At 42.0% G+C, this 22603-nt stretch overlaps 1 protein-coding gene and 2 pseudogenes across 1 annotated transcript; 2 read left to right on the forward strand and 1 right to left on the reverse strand.

Moving 5' to 3' along the window:
- LOC135474120 (tubulin beta chain-like) overlaps positions 1 to 2476 on the forward strand; it is a 5648-nt pseudogene extending 3172 nt beyond the window's left edge.
- A 4318-nt stretch (positions 2477 to 6794) lies between these two features.
- LOC135473949 (tubulin beta chain-like) lies at positions 6795 to 9703 on the reverse strand (annotated as a pseudogene).
- A 6478-nt stretch (positions 9704 to 16181) lies between these two features.
- LOC135473900 (tubulin beta chain-like) lies at positions 16182 to 18973 on the forward strand. Its single transcript, XM_064753834.1, has 4 exons — positions 16182 to 16238; positions 17431 to 17539; positions 17683 to 18038; positions 18155 to 18973. The coding sequence occupies exons 1-4, from the start codon at positions 16182 to 16184 to the stop codon at positions 18971 to 18973; spliced, it is 1341 nt and encodes a 446-aa protein (XP_064609904.1).
- The last annotated feature ends 3630 nt before the right edge of the window (positions 18974 to 22603 follow it).

Here is a 22603-nt window from a genome sequence, read left to right on the forward strand (position 1 = left end):
CTAAAGGAACCGTATACACCCGTGACTTCCATGGCTATTTAACTAGGGAACCCTTCCTTTAGAAATAACCTATCCAAAAAGTAGTGTAAAGAGACACCGGTTTCCTGGATTGTGCAGAAAACAAACGGGCATAATGGAGACAGAAAAATCAACCGAGGAACCAAGCATAATTCACAAGTACAATAATCTTAAATACACTTATACCTGTAAAATAAAGGGAGACAGCAGTAAGAATAGGACCTGTAGAATAAATCTGATCCCTAGAATCGTTTGCCATCTTTTTTGATTCTGGTATACTCGTTCATATTTCTAACCAAGTGACTGAAAAACCAAAATGGGGTAGGGCAGCTCTTAAAACTGTACAATTTCCTTCCTTCTATTTTCACATCTACTTATTACTGTAATAGATGTAGTATATGAAAGCGTGCCGCATGAAATTCCGTATCTTCTGCACGGGTAAGGGCTTCCGATTTACACATTGGGATTCGCAGGAAGCGCCATAAGCGTTCATTCTGGCTTTCCACGATGCGCGATAAGGATTTGTAATACCTACTAAAAGTCCTATTTTTGTGTCCTTTTTGCCCCTCCGTGCAAGGCAACGCCCAAGGGAATACTTTTAATTACCGGTTAACGTGAAGGCGAGTCTCTGAGAGCCGGTACATCTCAATTAGCTTTACCAACTATAGGGCATTTTATGTATTAGGTACAACGTTGCATACTGTGTCGACAGCAAGGGATTCTTAGTTCTGGTTGCTGTTTGTTTTTGTTTTCGTCTGGAAACTATATTCTGATCGATATAAAGCTTCTGTAGTGCAACAAATTCACTTAAAAGGAATTAAAACCAATTTATACGGTCATAAAAACGACAATTGCAGATTTTTTTTTTTTTTTTTTTTTTTTTTTTTTTTTTTATTATGCGTTTTGGAAAATAGTATCCCACTTTTTTTATCCTTTTTGTATTATCAGGTGGCAAGTACGTGCCCCGTGCTGTCCTGGTCGATCTGGAGCCCGGTACCATGGATTCTGTCCGCTCCGGACCATTCGGTCAGATTTTCAGACCGGATAACTTTGTTTTCGGTCAGAGCGGTGCCGGTAACAACTGGGCCAAGGGCCACTACACGGAAGGTGCCGAACTGGTCGACTCCGTTCTGGACGTTGTGAGGAAGGAGGCCGAGAGCTGTGACTGTCTGCAGGGGTTCCAGCTGACCCCACTCTCTGGGTGGCGGCACCGGGTCTGGAATGGGTACCCTTCTTATCAGCAAGATCCGAGAGGAGTACCCCGACAGGGTGATGAACACCTTCTCCGTCGTCCCTTCACCAAAGGTAAATTACGTTCAGTGTTTGTAAGTTTAACTTGAAACAATGCCCTATAGGACTTAAACTTCCCAACTGAATACAATGTACTGTTACAGTGTACATACAATGTACAACTTACTTCGACTGATAAATGCATAAATACCTCCCCCCCCCCTTCCAAAAGAATTTATATATTACATGACCAGATCTATATATATATATATATATATATATATTTATTTCATTTATTTATTTATTTCATTTATTTATTTATTTCATTTATTTATTTCATTTATTTATTTATCTTCTCATTATCGGGATCAATTTGATCAATTTCTAAAACGGAATTTCACTTCTGCCACAGGTGTCGGACACAGTTGTAGAACCGTACAACGCCACCCTGTCCGTCCATCAGCTGGTCGAGAACACAGACGAATCCTTCTGTATTGACAACGAGGCTCTCTACGACATTTGTTTCCGAACCCTGAAGCTGACCACCCCAACATATGGGGACTTGAACCATCTGGTCTCAGCCACAATGTCCGGTGTGACAACCTGTCTGCGATTCCCCGGTCAACTCAACGCTGACCTGCGTAAACTGGCTGTCAACATGGTACCCTTCCCCCGTCTCCACTTCTTCATGCCCGGATTTGCCCCTCTCACCTCCAGGGGTAGCCAGCAGTACAGAGCCCTGACCGTCCCAGAACTCACCCAGCAGATGTTTGACGCCAAGAACATGATGGCCGCTTGCGATCCCCGTCACGGTCGTTATCTGACGGTGGCCGCCATGTTCCGTGGTCGTATGTCCATGAAGGAAGTCGACGAACAGATGTTGAACGTACAAAACAAGAACAGCAGCTACTTTGTCGAATGGATCCCCAACAACGTCAAGACCGCCGTCTGTGATATTCCACCCCGTGGTCTCAAAATGGCCGCCACATTCATCGGTAACAGCACAGCCATCCAAGAGCTGTTCAAGCGAATCTCCGAGCAGTTCACTGCCATGTTCCGTCGTAAGGCTTTCCTGCACTGGTACACCGGCGAGGGTATGGACGAGATGGAGTTTACTGAGGCCGAGTCCAACATGAACGACTTGGTGTCCGAGTACCAACAGTACCAAGACGCCACGGCCGAGGAGGAGGGAGAGTTTGACGAGGAAGGGGAGGCAGAAGAAGATTGAAAGCGCAACTGATCAAAACAAACAAAAAATCACGACCAAAACTTTTATAAACTTATACTGGAATAAATTTTGGGTAATTCAAAGCTTTCTCAGGTAAATGTAATGTTAATTCCTTAGTTTGGTAAGCTTTTGTATTTTGTGTGTTGGATAAACACGGACGGTGTCTTCAATACATTTTGAAAAGTCCAGTTTATTTAGCGGACAAAGGACTAGAGTTGCTTAACAATCATGTCAACCCTCGAAACTTTTGAAATAAAACGTAAAAGTTCTATAAAAAAAATCTTATTTCTACATTGCTGCTTATCGTTCTTAAAGGGACCAGGGTGGATAATACATATGGCGCCTTTCCCGCCTAAAGGTGCTATAGCGTCCATCCTTTCTGTAGTCTATTGTTCAATGACCATTTGTGAGTAAACTGGTAACTTGGTTCTCTCGTATTACGAGAGGAAAAGTTGCGGGAACGTCAACTTATTGACCGATCGATTAACAAACCCCCGAAATTATCTTGACCAGTGCAGAAATAAAGTAAAAATGTCTGATCCGCCATCTCGCCTAACTATCGGCTACCACCATTTTCAGGTTATAATCCTAGCCCGCGATCTTCGACTGGAGTCGAAATTTTAATCGTTAAATTTTGTACGTTTTTCCTTAACTTACTCCGAATTTATGTTGTCGAGCAATATTTGAAGTTTTAAGTCCTAATTTAAAAAAAAAAATTACTTCGTGATCCGTTGGCCTTGATCCTGTGCCACCAGTAGTCGGTATCCAACCAGCTAAGATGGCGAGGGTAACGTGGCACAGTATCTGGAATGGGACACTTCTGTATCTAAATCTGCACGAGTGCAGGTGACCAATTCTCTAAGCATATACTTCATACCATTACCACGTCACATGTCCCCATATGGTCTGCAACAAACGGACGATAAGCGGGTTCCGTACAACTAACCATCGTAATGCGGCAGTTCATGATTCAATATCAAATGTTATGTCTATTTTTGACGGGTATCCTACTAAATTAGAAAAATATTTAAAGATGTTCATGTCTTTTTCGATCCCCTCACCAATGTGACCGCTGTGAGTTCAAGCCCAGCTCATGCTGGCTACCTCTCCAGCCAAAAGTGTGAAGGCTTTCCAACAACCTGCGGACTGTGGTGTTTCCCCGCGAACGGTCGTGTTTTCCCCACGGACTCTGCCCAGTTTTCTTCCGCTATAATGCTCGTATATAAGTTAACTATTCTTGAGTACGGCGAAAAAAAAAACAACAACATATAAATAAATCCCAGCTTTGTCAACGCAGAAATGTCTATACAGTAGACTATAGCGCGAAACAATAATGTATACAAATTGACGGACTTAATTATCTTGCGTGCTTTAAATAAGACCCTTGCTACACGCTGTGTACAATGCCCAAATAGGTTTGGTGATTAGGTCGGTGATGTTGGCGCAAGATTCCAACACATTCAACACCACATTCGCCAGAATGCAGCACGAGCAGGTACGAACATAGAGTTGTATGTTTTGGAATCTTGTGCCAACTTGGCCTCGGACCCCCATTAATTTTCCATAAGCGACAATGTTAACGTCTAGCGCTGTAGCTCAGTCCCAAACATTCCGTGGCTAATAAGCTTTGGTGCATGCCTGGCCCAGCCTGTGAGAAAGAAGCCATAAAAATCTTGACATAGGTTGACCGTCAAAATCTGGACCTTTCCATGCAGGCAGCTGGGAGGCGTGCCTGGCAACGCCAAGGGGACGTCACTCGCAGCCTCATCACTACCTCACACCTTGTGTCCTCTCGCCCAGAATTTCAAACTTTCATAAATAAAGCTCATAACTGCTCAAAGTTTAGACAGTTTCCAGCATTTTAATACCAAGCATGCACCTGTGCACCAAAAATGGACGCCTAGGAGCAAAAAAAAGACGTTATACCCTAAAATTCACAGAACTACAATCGTCCCTACCGAAAAACGGAAGTTGTAATGGGGGTCTGTGTCCACTTCACCGAGCTCGTGTGATTTGCGTACCAGCGCAGCACACGTCCCAAGATCCTCTACCAATGCGGTGGGTGTGACCTTTTTTGACTTACATATAGGTCAATTGAGTAAACCTAAGATTAAAATTCAACTTTCCTGTGTTTACTTGGTTTAAACTGGTCGTCATGTCATTTTTGTGTCAACTTACAGTATAAACTATGTGTGACGTCATTGCTGGGTTAACTTACAGTATAATCTGAATGTGGTGTCGACTTACAGAATAAACTGTGTGACGTCATTGCTGGATCAACTACAGTATGACCTGTATGTGGTGTCATTCCTGGGTCAACTTACAGTATAACTTGTGTGTGGTGTCATTCCTGGGTCAACTTACAGTATCACCTCTGTGTGGAGCCATTCCTCTGTCGACTTACAGTATAACGTGTATGTGGTGTCATTCATGTGTCAGCTTATAGTACAACGTGTGTATGGTGTCGTTCCTGGGACAACGTACAGTATAACGTGTGTGTGGAATCATCCCCGTGTCATTAAAGACTTGCAGCATGGAGAGCAGAGTCAGAATTTGCAAATAAATGTACGAGGGAAAAAACACACACATACATATATTAAAAGTATATATACCTCTGGATTAAAGTACAGCCAACTGGCCCTACCAGAGTCAAGAGTTGGGTCAACTTGCAGTATAACGAGTGTGTGATGTCATTCCTGTGTCAACTTACAGTATAACCTGTATGTGATGTCATGTCTGGATCAACTTACAGTATAACCGGTATGTGGTGTCATTCCTGTGTCAAATAACAGTATAACGTGCGTGTGGGGTCATTCATGTGTCAACTTGCAGTATAACCTATATGTCGTGTCATTACTGGGTCAGCTTACAGTATAACCTGTGTGTGGTGTCATTCCTGGGTCAACTTCTATTATAGTCTGTGTGTAGTGTCATTCCTGGGTCAACTTACAGTATAAACTATGTGTTATTTCATTCCTGGGTCAACTTACGGTATCACCTGTGTGTGGTGTATTCATGGGTCAACTTACGGTGTAACCTGGGTAAGGTGTCATTCCTGGGTCAGCTTACAGAATATCCCGTATGTGGTGTCATTCCTGGATCAACTTACATAATAACGTTTGTATGGTGTCCTTCCTGTGTCAACTTACAGTATAACCTGTATGTGGTGTCATTCCTATGTCAAATAACAGAATAACGTGAGTGTGGTGTCACTCACGGAAGGATTTTATTCAGGAGTTGAAATACAGTAGCTGGGTGTGATGTTATGTCCTATAACATGACAATGCACTATAAATGTTTAAGGTTTGACGTCATATGTACAACCATCCAGTGAGATGATTTGCCACTTGCTACGTTAACTGACAACCATCAAGTGAGATGATTTTCCACGTGCTACGTTAACTGAAGAAGGCTTTCTGGAAGGCTTTCTTTACAGTTAACACACATTACGAAGATTTGGATTGATCAGCGTAGATTAGGTTAATTAGCTACCTGTCCATTACCATATCAGTAGGATTTGCACACTTTTTCAGCACAGATCAAGTGTGTAGACAGAGGAATCTGGACATTTCCTCGAGGAGAGTATAAAATGGGAGCAGGGTAGGACCAAACCAAACTTATTTGCTGTTTAACCTTATAAGACAAATAAGTTGGACAGACTGGACCATCTTCGAACAAACCAAACTATACCTCAGCACACTGGTCCATTGACAAATAGATTCATTTGCGCAAAGTGTTTCTGAATGACGAAAGGGTTTTGACAGATCACAAAGTACACATTCCACAGTACTCAAAAAAGTGACGTCGGATTTAATACGCTAAAAATCAACGTATTTTCATGTTGACGCATTACATACTGATCAATGAAAAATCAAGCATTTTAATTCTAACTAATTAACTAATCCAATTCGACAATCAGAAAGTCCATAGATACGCCATTAAAAGATTGACGGATGTTATTTCCCAATACATTTGAAATTTGAGTAGGATGCGCTCTTTTATTGCAGCTCTCATCACGCAAGGCGAGACCACACCTGTTCATATCTATAGGACATTAACGTCTACTTTATATGATTTATTGCTAACGGATGCCCAAGGCTTTCCCACACGCAAAAACAAAACTTAGCATTGAATCCATATCTGCTCATTTCTCAAGGATTCGATAATAACGCTATCGTAATGTGTTGTCCATATTTTCTCATATATGTAAATAATAACAATAACTAAAAAACTGTCTTTTAAAGCTTTAATATTACTTAGAATAATTTTAAAAAATGTGTCTGCCAGTGAATTGATAGATTTAATTGGGTCAGCAATATTATGTCTCCTCTTCAGCTTCCTCGTCCTCGTCAAACTCTCCCTCCTCCTCGGCCGTGGCGTCTTGGTACTGTTGGTACTCGGACACCAAGTCGTTCATGTTGGACTCGGCCTCAGTAAACTCCATCTCATCCATACCCTCACCGGTGTACCAATGCAGGAAAGCCTTACGACGGAACATGGCAGTGAACTGCTCGGAGATTCGCTTGAACAGCTCTTGGATGGCTGTGCTGTTACCGATGAATGTGGCGGCCATCTTGAGACCACGGGGTGGAATATCACAGACGGCGGTCTTGACGTTGTTGGGGATCCATTCGACAAAGTAGCTGCTGTTCTTGTTCTGTACGTTCAACATCTGTTCGTCAACTTCCTTCATGGACATACGACCACGGAACATGGCAGCCACTGTCAGATAACGGCCATGACGGGGATCGCAAGCGGCCATCATGTTCTTGGCGTCAAACATCTGCTGGGTGAGTTCTGGGACGGTCAGGGCTCTGTACTGTTGACTACCCCTGGAGGTGAGAGGAGCAAATCCGGGCATGAAGAAGTGGAGACGGGGGAAGGGTACCATGTTGACAGCCAGTTTACGCAGGTCAGCGTTAAGTTGACCGGGGAATCGCAAACAGGTTGTCACACCGGACATTGTGGCTGAAACCAGATGGTTCAAGTCCCCATATGTCGGGGTGGTCAACTTCAGGGTTCGGAAGCAAATGTCGTAGAGAGCCTCGTTGTCTATACAGAAAGTTTCGTCTGTGTTCTCGACCAGTTGATGTACGGACAGGGTGGCGTTGTAGGGTTCCACAACTGTGTCTGACACCTGAATAACAGCACATTTATAAATATGAACAGTAATCATAAATACATCTACAAGTTTCTAGTTGGGACATATTTCATTTCACATATTAAATAAGATAGCATCTCATTCTCAGTATTTTCGTTTTATTTAACTATTTATGAATATAACTATCACAGTCCAAACTGTTCAATTGTGAAACAGGTTTTTCAAAAAAGCATGGCAGAAATATTCTTAAAAGCTAAAAAAACTCTTTGCAGTTTCCCTCTTTTAAAGGTTGTTTCCAATACATAAAAATCCTCCGATACTCACTATAACTCAAGTAGAAACTTGATATTCTGGTTGAAATCAGTGGATCTGCTGACATCGTAAACATAATTGAACAGGTGTAGGAATTATCCACATAACAATAGGCTACATCATGAAGAGTAAAACCAGAGCAGCGATCACAATGTTTATTAATGGTGTTTTACGTAGTACCCAAGGATCTTTCAGTTATGCAACGGCGGCCAGCAATATGATGGAAGGAAACCGGGCCCAACCTGGTAGAGAACCATGCCTATCCACTGACTGCTGTTCCACGTACCTACGAACGCCCTGAGAGGAAGCCAGCATGCACTGAACTTGAACTCACAGCGACCGCATTGAAAGGGTCCTCAGTCACAAATTCTGCGCTAGCACGCTGACCACTCGGCCACGGAGGCCCGGTTACGACAATGTGATAACCGATAAATGGTCAGAGGTAATACAAAACACCTACCTTTGGCGAGGGGACAACGGAGAATGTATTCATGATACGGTCAGGGTATTCCTCTCGGATCTTGCTGATGAGAAGAGTACCCATTCCAGATCCGGTACCTCCACCCAGAGACTGGGTGAGCTGGAACCCCTGCAGACAGTCACAGCTCTCTGCTTCTTTTCGCACCACGTCAAGAACCGAATCTATAAGTTCAGCCCCTTCCGTGTAGTGACCCTTGGCCCAGTTGTTACCGGCTCCGCTCTGACCGAAAACAAAATTATCTGGTCTGAAGATCTGACCGAATGGACCAGATCGGACGGAATCCATGGTACCGGGCTCCAGATCGACGAGGACAGCACGGGGTACATATTTACCACCTGTAAGAAAATTGGACGAACTAATGAATGCCTTTGACCATTTCCAAATCTGACCACGTTATAAGCGTTTTTTTTTTATTTTCAAGAGATAAAGATGCACAAAGAAAGGAGGTTAGCCCCCCCCCCCCCCCCTTTGACATTGTGAAATTACAAATGGTACTACCTGTGTTATGTTTATGAAATTACTGGCTCACGGATCTCTCAGAAAGAAAGCTGATCTGTAAGACGTAACACTTTAGCTGACAGTCAGCAAAGATGTCAGATGTCATTAAAGTTCAGAGGTTAATCTAAACTGACAATTTTACCCCCAAATACCCACCCGATATGGCCTTACATTGGACATCTGCGGTGTAATCCTGACAAAGCACATTGTTTATCTGCTCATAAGTACTGGTTAAATCTACTTATACAAATGTGTTACAAGATCATGATTAAATTCTCAAATTGCAGGCCACAGTCGTTTTTGTGAGATGATTCTGTTAGCCATCTCGTGTTAAAAGCCATGTAGATTGTCATTGCAAATTCAGACAAGGGTGGTTTTCTGTTTTGTTATTGTATATACATATCTATTACCTGTGCTCTCTTCCATACTCGTTTGAAGCGTTACCTTTTGTTAATTTTTAATAAATGGACAAATGGTTGGCCCTCAGCTTTACTTAATCTATTAATGGGTTGTGTGATGAGGACAAAAAAAAAACAACAAAAAAAAAACACATACCTGTAGCCTCGTTGTAGTAGACGTTGATTCTCTCTAGCTGGAGATCAGAGTCCCCGTGGTATGTTCCTGTCGGGTCGATACCGTGCTCGTCCGAGATCACCTCCCAGAACTAAAAGAAAGGTAGCAGAGTTTATTTTGTGCGAGTTTTAGCTGCATAGTTTGCAGTTCGATGTACTATATAATGCTTGAGTTATATTCTCATTCATAACTTAAGAGCCTCACCTTAGCGCCGATCTGGTTTTCCGCACTGGCCGGCCTGAAGGTGGACGATTTCTCTCATTGTGTCGAACTTGAAGGTGTCGCCGTGGAGCTGTCTGAATCGAGACTTGACTGATTAGTAAAGCTTCAGAGTGATCGGTATTTATCCCCCAGTCCTGCCTTACAACTCACAACAGCTTCAAAAAGGCGATGGTGGAAAATAGTTCGCATTGTATGGAACTACATGATGGAAAGATTCACACATTTTCCATTGTTAGCAGGGACAGTCTGCTGCGCAGGAATACACGTATGGTGTTAAGTGGCTAGTGACGAGTGCGTGGTCTGTTTGTATGTGATAGGCTCGGAAGGCCCTAGTGCAGGCAGAGACAAGCTTGGAATCTTACATAACTGAACGCATGCCTGGTTTGTAAATTACAGTGATATGACCAAAACGCTTTAACCCTGTTTATTGGGTTTTGGATGAATGGTTATCCTTTCTGTTCAAAGAAAGACGAGAATTTAATGATGTGTGAGTCCTTTTCATGTGTCATTCCAGGCGTTCCTGATGGGTGACTTTGTCTGATGAGTGACTCAAATTTGACCACGTCCGTCATGAATCTGCCTATTGTCGGATAACAATGCCCTCTTCACAGGAACAACGCAGTGTAGAGTGCATGGCCTGTTGCCAGTGAATGTGGCTTGTACCTACCCAGCCCCGCCATGTTCTTTGTCCATTTCGTGTTATTATCACCTCGCCATGGAGAGAAGTTCATACAATGCTTGTTATTCATCGGAGAACATCCGAGTGACATTCTGACGTTGATCGCGCAAACATGTTTTGTCAGGCTCATGGTTGTTTTGCAGCCATTCATGCGTGGATGAACATATATTTTTTATTTAATCAGTTTTGATTTTGTGTGTTTATGGATGTATTACAAATTTTCTATTACTAACAATATTGTTATTGTTTCGTCACTTATGCAGGTAGCAGTGGCCGAAAGAAGAGGAATGTGAGATGAACGGAGTCGATCTCACTACTTCATTGCCGAATGATTAAGCTCTACATATTAGGCATACATTTGTAACAGATAGCTTGCGAATTGCTTCATACACGATTTTATTTATTTATTTATTTGATTCGTGTTTTAGGCCGTACTCAAGAATATTTCACTTATGTGACGACCAGCCAGCATTATGGTGGGAGGAAACCGGGGAAACCCACGACTATCCGCAGAATGCTGGTAGACCTTCCACGTACCGGAGAGGAAGCCAGCATGAGCTGGACTTGAACTCACAGCGGCGCATTGGTCAGAGGCTTCTGGGTCATTACGTTGCGCTGGCACGCTAACCAACTGAGCTGCGGAGGCCCCTCTTCATACACGAAGCTGTTTTGTTAATCCGAATACATGTACGCTTAACGTTTAAATGAACATGTTATGTTCATATATGGTGTGCTGAATGGTGAAAAGCGGTCTTTTATTTGCCATAAATATCCCTGGGTACGGCGTAAAACACCTATCAAATAAATAAATAAATTTATTTACCATAGACGTCTGCGATCCAGTCAAAACACTTCTCTCGAAATCACTGGTAGTAAAAATATTTATTTATTTGATTGGTGTTTTAACCAACTACTCAAGAATATTTCACGAGAACGCCCAGTATTATGGTGGAAGGAAACCGCGCAGAGCACGGGGTAAACCCACGATCATCCACAGCGTGCTGGAAGACGTTCCCTAAGATAGCCTGAGATAGTAGAACATATAGACACATAGAAGCACACAGATTCTTACGCATGAAATATTAACAATTTGATAGAATATAGACTAGATAGGGACTGGAATGTTACTATCGAACTTTCCCGCATATGTGAGATTCAGATATGTACACTATATTGGTGGAAGGCGAGTGGTTTTCAAGTAGCGCAATTCAACGACCAGAAGAACGTCGCTGAACGATCACGTTCAACAAGGCCCTACAAGCAGAAACAGTGTGAAAATCTACAAAGTATGCAAATGCTTCCTGTACCTCACAGAAACAAACCGATTCCCGCAATGATTGGACAAGTGTCCATGACAGGGATTTAACCCGTGTGTCCTTGCATACACTTGAAAGGAAAGACCAATTTAAGTATATGAAGGTAACTGATTAATCCCTGGTTATGATTCAGACTCAAGACCTCATTGGTTAAGCCATCGGCGTGGAGAATACATTTGACGGCAATTGTCGACTTCATGCATGATTCAAACATTACAGTGGTGCACAAGGGTTGTCAACATTTTCCAGATGAAAAAGATCTGAAAAAAATATCGAAATGTTACTTTTAACCTATATAAAAAAATCAAAATGAATTCAAAGAAATAAAAAAAAATTACATCAAAATAAAATTTAAAACACGTTCAAAATTAAAAAAAGAAAATAAAGTAATTCAAAACAAAAATTAGCGTAAAGAGAATGGTGTAATGAACAAAGAAGTCAAAAGTAATCTGAATTTAAAACAATTTTTGTGTCTTGATAGCGTCATTTAAAAAACAGAATCGAAAACACATCAACTGCCGTGGCAACCTGTTGCCACTTCCTATCAAAATGGATACGCCACAAGTACATTTTAAATTACCTTTCTTCGTGTCAATATTAAATTAAATTTTATTTATTTAAGTGGTGTTTTACACCGGACTCATGAATATTTCAGTTATACGACGGCGGTCAGCATAATGGTGGGAGGGAAGAACCCGGCAGGAACCCAGCAGAAACCCACGACCATCCGCAGGCTGCTGACGGTCTTCCCACGTAAGGCCTGAAACAATGACCGCGCTAGAGTTCGGCTGCCGGGTTATTGCGTCGCGATGGCATGCTAACCACCTCGGCCACGGAGGCCTCCACACCCTAGATAAGCGAGTAAAGTTGATAGCAGTGGATCAGTCATTGGTTATAAATAAATTGTCTGAATTGATATGAAACGTATTCGGAAAAGGACCCTATTCAACGACTAGTCTATATAAAGCGTTGTGCCCAAAATATCCAGCCAGTCGACGTAAAGAAATTGGCAGAGCGTGTTATCGGTATCCGGGAGGCCAAATCGGTGGGGGTTCGGTCGGTCAAAAGAGGAATACCCTTCCAAATTCACATAAACTCATTATGGATATATTATCACACCCTACACCTGCGTATATTATGTTCGCAAAATGCAAATAAAAATTTATTTGTTTATTGTTCATTTTGGTTGAGGTACAGTGTGGTACTTAGGAAGAGTCAAGTTTTATGACAACGGTTCATTTTATGATCAGAAATTAATCGGAGTGCCTGGAGTCAAATGAAGTCAAACGGCACGTAACTGACGAACTTTTTTACGCTTATAAGATTGCCTGACCGGCCCCTTATTGCCATAAAAACCTAGAAAAGCATGCTTTATTTATTTTTTTATTTTATTTATTTGATTTTCATTGAGGCCAGCTGCAGACTTTTTTACTAGTACGATGGGGGTCAGTTTTATAGGTGGAGGAAAATTGAGCGCTTCGCGTAAAGCAGCGATCTTCGGCAAATTACAGACGAACTTTTACACGTGTGACGTAAACTCCATATTGGAAGAAGACGAGTCATCACTGCAACAACTTCTTTTCAGGCACAACAAGGTTTCAAAATTAGGCTTTAAACAAGTGAATCTCACTTTTGTGAGCCCGAGCAGACAATATCCACATGAAAGGTATTGTTTTATAATTTCCTGACTCCTCGCAGTGTAGGTTTCAACGATTGCACAGGTTTTTAGCTCCTTGAATTATCAACTCCCTCCCCACTTACACACACACACCACCCTCTCACTACTTGTGGGGCCTTGGTGACAACAAGTTGTCAACGGCACCCGTGTGGCCGTTTTCACAGTCGAGCATTGAGTGAATATGACATGTCTCAGTCTGATGTGCATATGTGTAGATAAGATGCACCAATAATGCAGACAACCGTCGTATAAAGGAAAAAGTCGTGAGTAAAGTGTTAAACAACAACCTAATTGAAGTAAATTCATACTCATTAGAGGGTATTGAGTGAGGAAGGGTGTGCGTGTGTGCATGGGGGTGTGTGTGCGTATGGGGTACGGGGGGTGGTGGTGTTGGGCGTGTGTGCATGGGGGTGTGTGTGCGTATGGGGTACGGGGGGTGGTGGTGTTGGGCGTGTGTGCATGGGTGTGTGTGTGTGTGTACGGGGTACGGGGGGTGGTGGTGTTGGGCGTGTGTGCATGGGTGTGTGTGTGTGTACGGGGTACGGGGGGTGGTGGTGTTGGGCGTGTGTGCATGGGTGTGTGTGTGCGTATGGGGTACGGGGGGTGGTGGTGTTGGGCGTGTGTGCATGGGTGTGTGTGTGCGTATGGGGTACGGGTGGTGATGGTGTTGGGCGTGTGTGCATGGGGGTGTGTGTGCGTATGGGGTACGGGGGGTGGTGGTGTTGGGTGTGTGTGTGGTGGGGGGGGGGGCGTGGTGCCACACGTTTCATCTGCCATAGTCGCATAAAGATATCTTTATGTCTGAAGACAGTTGTATTCACTTAACCTCTGACCCTGTACCTAGTCCTTTAGGTCAGTTCTTGGGGTCAGTCCTATCGCATAATGAGCTTCGATACCTGGAAAAACAACCAAAGGACATTTGCCAAAAATGTAGACTAGACTCCCCATTTTTTTTCTTTATATTTACCTGTTGGAAAAATTTATGCGAACATTGCTCTGATAATCTTTTACTTGTGGGTAAAAAGGCCTATTCCAACAATAAATGCTGTGTACAGATTGGGAAAGACTGCTTCTGACGTTGTAAATGACAGGCGTGTGGTTAATAAAGCCCACCACCAAAGTGAAACATTTAAAGGCAATGAACTATTTTTAAAAACAGTTCAAAAGGAGCAAATGGAAGTATTTTACACATTTTCTTATTTTCCACCTGCCTTAATGGGACACAGCTCCCTAGGTTTTAGAGAAGCTTGGGTCTCATAAATTGTCTCCCTTTACACACTGTAGCCGCCTTAAAATATAACAATTTTGATTTTTACATAGCTCGCTTTTCTGCGATAAAATAATGGGCGATGACATTAGTTCATGGCATTTCCATCAATCTACCGAGGTTTACAGGCGATGAAATATACCATGAGATTCAATTAAAGTTGACGATCATAGAGTGGAAAACATTTCTAAAGGAAATAAAATAAAAATACATATTATACTACGTAATCTGTAGTATTTTCTCTAATAACGATAGACCTACTTCACCCAAAGCTCAAGCAAATATTGACACTGTTGATTGTGAGGCGGTTCTATAATAACCACTCAGACCCAACGCCGTATCGCGTGAAAAAGTTCACGTCACATCACAGGCATTCAACGTGATCGATGTAGTCATTAATCACCCTCCTTATAGAATTCACTCAACAAGTTAATTCAGATATGGGAAAAAATCTTACAGAATATGCAAAAAGCTAGTTTTGAAGGCAGACTTTAGTGCTTTTTCCGAAAGCACCTCACCGTGTTCAAATGCACAAATTAGCTTACTGGTAGAGGCTTTTTGGTCTGCAGAGAGTGAAAATGTTAAATTTACCGAGATAATAACTTTCACCTGAGCTTGATGTGCGTGGAAATGTGAATATTTTCTAAGATCAACACGCGGGTTAAGGTAATAATTGGTACATTCAGCTTGAATTGTCAATGAAACATGTACATTTACCATATGTGTAAACACTGGTCTCTTTGCATTGTTTTTATTGCATTGTATGTTAAAATATGATGACAACACGGCATTTAAGTACTTCCGGACTTGTGACCAGCAATAAATTGCAATTGCAATTTTTTTTCGCATTTTTTTTTATTATTAAGCCATAATGCTAGGTGCCTTTTAAATTCCTACTATTTATGCATTTACATGAACAGTTAGAGTAAAACGTTGACTGAGGTAAATTGATAAAAGGGTGTATATCAGAGATTACGTGTAGTCATACGCCAGCTATCACACTGTCGTCGCTGCTCTGGTTTTACTCTCTACGCTGTACTGACAGACTCTACATATACACAGGCTATTTGCTCATCGCAAAAGTACCGGAATTTAAAAAGATTGATTTCGGACAAATATTATTATAATAATGAAAATGCCTAACATTGCTCCGTAGAAATACAATCTTTAATGAAAAATGCGAGATACACAGTGAAAGTAGATTTTAGAATTGCCGGTGCATAGGCCTGATTAGTTTCATGGACGACACATTGTATAGCACGCACGTGAAGTACACAGCATGCATCGAGAGCAGTGCTGACCAGTCTCAAACAGAAGTATACAGGTCACTACACGCGCTAATCCGATAATCCTGTAACTATAGAAGTATTCCTACGCTACACTGGGGCTATTTGCTGATTACAGTAACTAAAACAGTGATTGCTCTTATCGGACTATTTTCACGTTCTCAGTCACTTCTGTTGCCAGGGGTAAAACAGGCTATCATGCTTATATATACGTGATAGCCGACCTGAAATATTCAAAACACCTTCCTTCCTTCCTCCACGTCTAGACGGTACACCCGAGCAACCAATCACCATGAGAGAAATCGTCCACCTTCAAGCCGGCCAGTGCGGAAACCAGATTGGTGCTAAGGTAGGAAATTCCTAAAGCATTTTTTTATTAGTCAATGGAATTGTCGTGGAGGCAAAACTGCAATCTTGCAACATTTAAGCAGGTCATATTGGAAATCACGCAGATCGTTAATACAAGGTGATCTTAAGGTGTATGGTGTTTTCGAGTGGAAATCCAATCATTTATATTATTTATTACTAGTTTGCCTCAGGTGCTGTAGGCTTACATACAGAAGATCACAGTATATCAGTCGAAGTTTGGCGGACCTTTTCGACGTTTCATCAAAGCATAAAAATGTCTGTTTACACAATCAAACTACTTGAAAGATAACAGCGAATAAAACGCACATTGTTTGCCACTAAGCGCATATGTAGGCCTATGATTAGTGTTATAGGGGACGAAGTTCAGCTTACTCACCGTGCTAGAAGGTGTTCGGGGTGTTGATATATAATGGCATTTTCCGCCCCGGAATGCACGACAGACAACCGTGCTAACACCACCCATGATAACACAAAAATGATTATGTAAACAAACTACCTGTTAGGAGTAGGCGTACTTCCAATCCCACAATACAAGTATAATTGCCCCATCTTTCGTCGTAAACGACACATTAATTTATTTGTGCATTCATTATTCTTTCCAATATATTCTACAAATTACTAAATGCCAAAAGAAATTTAAACGCCAACAATTTAGTGTGTAGTGTTGGTGTCCTACTTATATAGGATATATCAGTTTTTCCTTGATATTTCTCGGGTCACGCAAAACTATAGTTCCCTTCCTTGTCAGACTTATATTTGTCACGCATGTGATATTTTCCTGGTCACCACACCATCCTAAACTATAGGACTTTTGTGCTAAACTGGAATCGATAACACCTGTAGTGATTGGATTGAGTTTGTCAGGACGCTACTTTATGAGCCGCCGTAAGAGTAACAATACTTTTCCAAATGAAAACTCTTATTTACTACCACTTATAATAGTCTACATTATCACCGAATATTAAAACTATACATAATCTGTCCGATGCATCAAACATCTTTTCATCTCCCTTACTTTCTTCAGATGTCACTGTAAAGTGGAATATATTTCCGTACAATTTCTGTTAGTTTACAGAACACATTTTAATAATCCTATCAAATATCACAATATCGTCTGCAGTTTTTTGGTGTACAGTTTATCTGTAACAAATTTCTTTTATTTCACACTTTAGTTCTGGGAGGTGATCTCTGACGAGCACGGTATCGATCCGACAGGAACCTACCACGGAGACTCTGATCTCCAGCTAGAGAGAATCAACGTCTACTACAACGAAGCCACAGGTAATTACATAAACGATGCATAGCTTTAACATTTGCAAACTGGACTGTAAACGTGTAAAATGCATAGTTTGAGCACTGAGTACCTTGCAAACATTTTCAAAATATACATTTAATAAAATGCAAATAACTATTTTATTTTGCAGGTGGCAAATATGTACCCCGTGCTGTCCTCGTCGATCTGGAGCCCGGTACCATGGATTCCGTCCGATCTGGTCCATTCGGTCAGATCTTCAGGCCGGATAACTTTGTTTTCGGCCAGAGCGGTGCAGGTAACAACTGGGCCAAGGGCCACTACACGGAAGGGGCCGAGCTGGTCGACTCCGTTCTAGACGTTGTGAGGAAGGAGGCCGAGAGCTGTGATTGTCTGCAAGGCTTCCAACTGACCCACTCTCTGGGTGGGGGTACCGGGTCTGGAATGGGTACCCTTCTCATCAGCAAGATCCGAGAGGAGTACCCCGATAGGGTGATGAACACCTTCTCTGTCGTCCCTTCACCAAAGGTACATATTGGGAAAATCTGGTGATCAATATTTTTTGTATAATTTGTGTAAGGTACATATCCACATCTACAAACCGGAATTATCCTTGTATTATACTTTTCTGATTTTACTTTCAGGTATCCGACACAGTTGTAGAACCGTACAATGCTACACTGTCCGTACATCAACTGGTCGAGAACACAGACGAATCCTTCTGTATCGACAACGAGGCTCTCTACGACATTTGTTTCCGAACCCTGAAGTTGACCACCCCGACATATGGGGACTTGAACCATCTGGTCTCGGCCACAATGTCCGGCGTGACAACCTGTTTGCGATTCCCCGGTCAACTCAACGCTGACCTGCGTAAACTGGCTGTCAACATGGTGCCCTTTCCGCGTCTGCATTTCTTCATGCCCGGATTTGCTCCTCTTACCTCCAGGGGTAGTCAACAGTACAGAGCCCTGACCGTCCCAGAACTCACCCAGCAGATGTTTGACGCCAAGAACATGATGGCCGCTTGCGATCCCCGTCACGGTCGTTATCTGACAGTGGCCGCCATGTTCCGTGGTCGTATGTCCATGAAGGAAGTTGACGAACAGATGTTGAACGTACAGAACAAGAACAGCAGCTACTTTGTCGAATGGATCCCCAACAACGTCAAGACCGCCGTCTGTGATATTCCACCCCGTGGTCTCAAGATGTCGGCCACATTCATCGGTAACAGCACAGCCATCCAAGAGCTGTTCAAGCGAATCTCCGAACAGTTCACGGCCATGTTCCGTCGTAAGGCTTTCCTGCATTGGTACACCGGTGAGGGTATGGACGAGATGGAGTTTACTGAGGCCGAGTCCAACATGAACGACTTGGTGTCCGAGTACCAACAGTACCAAGACGCCACGGCCGAGGAGGAGGGAGAGTTTGACGAGGAAGGGGAGGCAGAGGAGGACGCTTAAATATATTGAAACTATCAACTCCTACAACGACAACGAATCCCGGATATGATTTTGACAATAACTTCATCACTATACCATACTTGTCGCCCATGATGTAATCTAATGAATTTCACTTTATTTTTAAACTCTAGAATTGTTTACCAATTTAATAGATGCGTTCATGTCATATCAAAAAATTTCCCGCTCTCGTGGAGGAGAGCGTCAAGCATTTGTCATGCCGTATTGCTACATTTCGTGTGACGTAATTCTGTTTACCAAACATTTTTGACAGTCATTTGTTCTGTTCAGCATAATGCCTTTAGGAGAGACTTGTGAGAGTTGAGCACAAAGAACACAAAAAGGGAGGTTTTAGAGATGCCAACGGAAAGGGAGACAAATTTTAAATATTCAAGGAATTTTCTTTGCCATGATTTCAGTTAAAGAAAACAGGTCAGGCCTAAAAGTTATCTCAATTGAAATGTAAGAGATTTGCTTTTATCAGTTTAGTACTTTCTAAGAAATCAATGAGTTCTCTTCATCGTATTGATTATTATCGTTTAGAGAATACATTTATAACAGAAGGCTTTCTTAAGAATTCTATAAAATTGCCCCCTCTGCAGATTTGTAAAATGCTTGTCAATGCCATGTGTGAATGGAATAAAGATGAAGTGAGAAATTCATATTATGTTTCGACTTATTGGACGAAGTTAAGAATTAATGTTGTAACTGGACAATGGTATTAACTGTTGATATTTTGAGTTTTGAGTTTAACTCTTCCACACCCACAGTTTGCTAGCACCAGGCAAGAGGCATCACCCACTCACAGTGTACTGACACCAGATAAGACGCACCACCCATTTACAGTGTACTGACACTAGACAAGCCGCACCGCCCACTCACAGTGTACTGACACCAAACTAGACGCACATCCCAGTCAAGATATACTGATACCAGATAAGACGCACCACTCACTTACAGTGTACTGACACCAGATTAGACGCACATCCCAGTCAAGATATGCTGATACCAGATAAGACGCACCACTCACTTACAGTGTACTGACACCAATCTAGACGCACATCCCAGTCAAGACACACTGATACCAGATAAGACGCACCACTCACTCATAGTGGACTGACACCAGACTAGACGCACATCCCAGTCAAGACACACTGATACCAAATAAGACGCACCACTCACTCATAGTGGACTGACACCAAACTAGACGCACATCCCAGTCAAGCTATACTGATACCAGATAAGACGCACCACTCACTCATAGTGGACTGACACCAGACTAGACGCACATCCCAGTCAAGCTATACTGATACCAGATAAGACGCACCACTCACTCATAGTGGACTGACACCAGACTAGACGCACATCCCAGTCAAGCTATACTGATACCAGATAAGACGCACCACTCACTCATAGTGGACTGACACCAGACTAGACGCACATCCCAGTCAAGCTATACTGATACCAGATAAGACGCACCACTCACTCATAGTGGACTGACACCAGACTAGACGTACATCCCAGTCAAGATATACTGACACCAAACAAGGCTCAGCATCCAGTCACAGTGTACTGACAACAGGCAAGATATATCTCCAATTCAAGTCATACTGCAACATAATTGCCTTTCGTTAGTAATACGTAACTCCCCAAGCTGTACATGTTAATATGCTGTCGGTCTTGATTACTGCAAGGAAAATGCAGTTAGAATACATTTTTCCAATTCATAATGTTAAACTCTATAGCGCATGCTTTAAACAGAGTAATTTGCTTTACAGCAGTTGCAACAACACGAGGTTAGAACAGATTCCATGCAGTACTACAGCCTACAGTATTGTCTCAGCGAATATACTACATTGTTTTTTATACACAATTTCTAACATATAACTCTAAAACCATACTGCCGTTTGATTATATGCTACAAGAGATTCAATGGTTTTTAGTTTTACAATAACTATTTTGAAGACACCGATAGCCTGTAGAGTTGTATTAGATCCTGGAAAAGCGTATATAGAACAGCGACTGTGCGATGCGATGACCGATTTTCGTTCATACACTGTCCACCATAGATTACGCAGACGCGCTCCCGCCTTCTGTGTCTCACATGAATGGGAGTCTCGACGACGAATTACACAGACGGATCAAATGACACCAGAACGCATCGTTTTCTTCTGTGACTCTGCAGTGCGTAAGTACTTCATTTACGTTTTATGAGCACACGTACATCGATAATTGTGACGTTATAAAGGAAAGATCAAATGAGTTTAGAGCTTTGGACCGTCTAGATACAGGCGGGGAGGAGTTTTACGAGTTCCCCATTGGGCATCCATGGAATTATGGTAGCACCTGTGTAGAAGTTAGCAAGGTTTTCCTTCCGCAGCCAAGCCAAGCCATACCGGCTGAGATACGAGGATCCATGGAGTCGGGCCAGCGGATTTTGAGTTGCAGTGACGAGAACAGGCTGTCACTCAACACAGGTGAAAGTAACAATCGAGCTAATCTTTTATGTTTTAAGAAAGCATCACCGACAAAATAAATAAGGCTTAAACTGTATTGAACGGAAACAGCGATTGGTAACACACAGAAATGCCAATTTAAGGTTTTTCTGGGCCTGGCAGCAATGCCACTGATGGTCGAAAGAGTGGGTTTCTGAAGGCTTTTATATGTACAGTAAAGCAAGGGTGCTTTGTGATGGGTGAATATTATATTCCTAACTTTTCTTTCTCCCGTGCGTAGTTGAATTTCGAATAGGCACATGACAGAATAAATCCGTAATTATACAAAACGTGCTTTGTGTCTTCCAGTTTGTACTGTCGTCATATGAGTGAAAAATTGTTCAGTGCGACGTTAAAAATCCTTGTTAAGAACTCACTCACTCCAATTTGTCTTCCATTTATGCTAGAACCTAACAGTCATTCATCATTTATTGAATGTTCAGTGACAAGACTTCGTCAAAACTATACTACAGTTGTTAAATATGTTACATTTATGTTCAAGACTGATTGCACACAATCATTTCTGATTTAAGTCAAACATTGAAATACGATTTTAGTTCTCATTTTTGGTCCCTACAGAAATTAAAATTTTGACCAGCGCAGGGAAACATTTCTAATACCGAAAACTATGGATTGTGACGAGGTGCTAAATTTTTACATCAGTTAGAAATGGCAATGTGGAATCGACCCCGCAAGTGCCGATTTCACTCAACATTATCTGGCCTTAGTTATCTTGCATTCTAGGTTACAGAATATCTCTCTACTTATATTCATTGGTACTAAAAATTTATATTGAATTTTTACCCTGCAGATAGTGATGGGTTTAATATTATGTTGAATTCTTACCCTGCGGATGGTAATGGTTTTACTGTTTTGTTGAATTTTTGCCCTGCGGATGGTGATGGGTTTACTATTATGTTGAGTTTTTACCCTGCGGATGGTGATGGGTTTACAATTATGTTGAGTTTTTACCCTGTGGATGGTGATGGGTTTACTATTATGTTTATTTTTTATCCTGCGGATGGTTATGGGTTTACTATCATGTTGAATTTTTACCCTGTGGATGGCTATAAGTTTACTATTATGCTGAATTTTTTCTCTGCGCATGGTGGTCGGTTTACTATTATGCTGAATTCTT

The sequence above is a fragment of the Liolophura sinensis genome, chromosome 8, assembly GCF_032854445.1.
Source record: "Liolophura sinensis isolate JHLJ2023 chromosome 8, CUHK_Ljap_v2, whole genome shotgun sequence".
In the NCBI taxonomy this organism is placed as follows: Eukaryota; Metazoa; Mollusca; class Polyplacophora; order Chitonida; family Chitonidae; genus Liolophura; species Liolophura sinensis.

Bases quoted from the DNA above. Each gene is read 5' to 3' on its own strand.
- LOC135473900 (XM_064753834.1), top strand. From the start codon at position 16,182: ATGAGAGAAATCGTCCACCTTCAAGCCGGCCAGTGCGGAAACCAGATT. The intron at 16,239-17,430 runs GTAGGAAATTCC...TTCACACTTTAG, and splicing joins GAAACCAGATTGGTGCTAAG to TTCTGGGAGGTGATCTCTGA. The intron at 18,039-18,154 runs GTACATATTGGG...TTTTACTTTCAG, and splicing joins CTGTCGTCCCTTCACCAAAG to GTATCCGACACAGTTGTAGA.